General features: G+C 35.4%; 1 protein-coding gene across 1 annotated transcript; it reads left to right on the forward strand.

The window, feature by feature from the left end:
- Nucleotides 1-1,045: 1,045 nt before the first annotated feature.
- LOC137577462 (uncharacterized) lies at nt 1,046-1,435 on the forward strand. The gene has a single exon (XM_068290947.1). It carries the CDS (start codon nt 1,046-1,048, stop codon nt 1,433-1,435), a length of 390 nt encoding a protein of 129 aa, XP_068147048.1.
- The last annotated feature ends 440 nt before the right edge of the window (nt 1,436-1,875 follow it).

Here is a 1,875-nt window from a genome sequence, read left to right on the forward strand (position 1 = left end):
AGTGTATGAAAAAATAGAATGAAAGGGAAACAAAATGGTTGGAATAAAAATCATCAATGTTCCTGTGAGCGGGCAATAAAAAAACGCCCCTTGCAATGGGCGTAACTGAGAGGATTTGTTCGTTTTCTTTTTTCCCCTTTTTTTTTTTGTTGAAGGGGGATTTCTAATCCGGCACACATGAAAAGTGCCAGCAGCAATAAAAAATGAATGGAAATAACCTAATGATGATGAAATTTTCGAATAAAGAAATTATTTTCGATTAAATGTGCGAATATATGCGAATACAAAAATGTTAGTGGGCCTAATGGATTAGATCAATTTAAAACTATCAACGCCAAAGACTTGGCTCCGTTTCATTAAATACAAAAATGGAAAGAGAAGGAGCTAAATGACATGATTTATATACATACATACATATATGTGGGATTTGTGCCGACAAGAATTATAATTGTTGTTATATTATTATTTTATTTAGGAAGTTATTATATTTAAGATATATTAATTATTTGATTTTAAACAATTTTAAAAGGTTAATTGAAATACTCTTGCATCGTTTACACACACACGTCGTTCCTCGTTCGTCGTTTTCTCCAGACTCCTCGTTTTCAACTCTGCCTTGCCACATCGTCTTCTCTTTCCTTGCCACCTCGTCGATCAGCTGCTTCGGGAGTAGGTCTGGCCTTACAGCGTTACCATACCATCCCCACATATATAGATCGATTTTGTATCGTATTGTAAAGAAGATGAAAACAATCATTAAGGATAAGATGAAGGAAAGTTATTTCTTCTTACTAAGACTTTTTATATAATGGATTGCTAGAATGGAACTACATAGATTCTGTTCTTAAGTAGAGGAAAACACTGTTATACAATATAAATAAGATGCTAAATAATAAGCTCAATAATTTATTCAGCTCTAATAGACAATTATGACTTATCATCTTGGCATTAAATTGTATTCATATTAACTTTGTATTACAAGTTAAAACTCACAATTAACAAACAAAAAAAATATTAAAAAAAAAAAAAAAAAAAACTTAAAAAGATGACCCACGAGTTGATTACTACACAACAGCTGCTTCAGCATCGCAGAGCGGATGAACAAATCGAAAAGACTCATAATCGTTGGAAGAAATATTTCTCATGGTATCCCATCGAACAGGCAGAGCACTATAAACGCTATGGCGAGATCTATAAGGAGACTCTTGCAAAATATGGAGAGAAAAAGTTTAATTATTATGCGAAACGTATTCGCTTGCGAAAATGTTATATGGCCGGTGGCATTAGCAAAAAGCAGGAAGATGAGGATATGGACAAGCAATTAAAGGACACAATGGGTCACTTGGAAAACTATAAGCCTTCGGTGACAACTAATGGTGAATATGGACTATTTAAGCCAAATCGCCTATTCGAGTGCTTTGAACTTCAAAAATAGAAAAATTGTAGTGAATAAAATAAGTTTATGTGCGGTCATCTAACATTTGTTGTTAACCTATATTTATTTAATAGAATTTTGGTGGTGCTTTTTTTTATTTTTGTTTGTGTTTCCAGCAAATTAAATGCCATAAAGTATGAAGTAAGAGGCGGTGACTGGCAACAGGGACGGGGGGAACGGGTTAGTGCAGTATGCAACACATATTTTAGCGACAAAACAATTAAAACTGCATGCTGAGCGAACAAAGAGCGAACCATTCAAACGCGAAATGAGCAGCTTCCGTTGTTGGAGGAGGAGGGGGAGTAACAGCAGCAGCACTAGGAGACCAGAAAGATGTGGTTTAGGGCGGCAGGCAGAAGAGTGGGCGGGGAAGTCCAAGGCGTGTCACGTTTGTGTGCCATAAATTTCACATTATTGCTAGCATATCCGTGCATAGATTT

Source organism: Drosophila tropicalis, unplaced genomic scaffold (assembly GCF_018151085.1).
Source record: "Drosophila tropicalis isolate 14030-0801.00 unplaced genomic scaffold, ASM1815108v1 contig_1187, whole genome shotgun sequence".
In the NCBI taxonomy this organism is placed as follows: Eukaryota; Metazoa; Arthropoda; class Insecta; order Diptera; family Drosophilidae; genus Drosophila; species Drosophila tropicalis.

Coding starts and splice junctions, on each gene's coding strand:
- LOC137577462 (XM_068290947.1), top strand. CDS start 1,046: ATGACCCACGAGTTGATTACTACACAACAGCTGCTTCAGCATCGCAGA.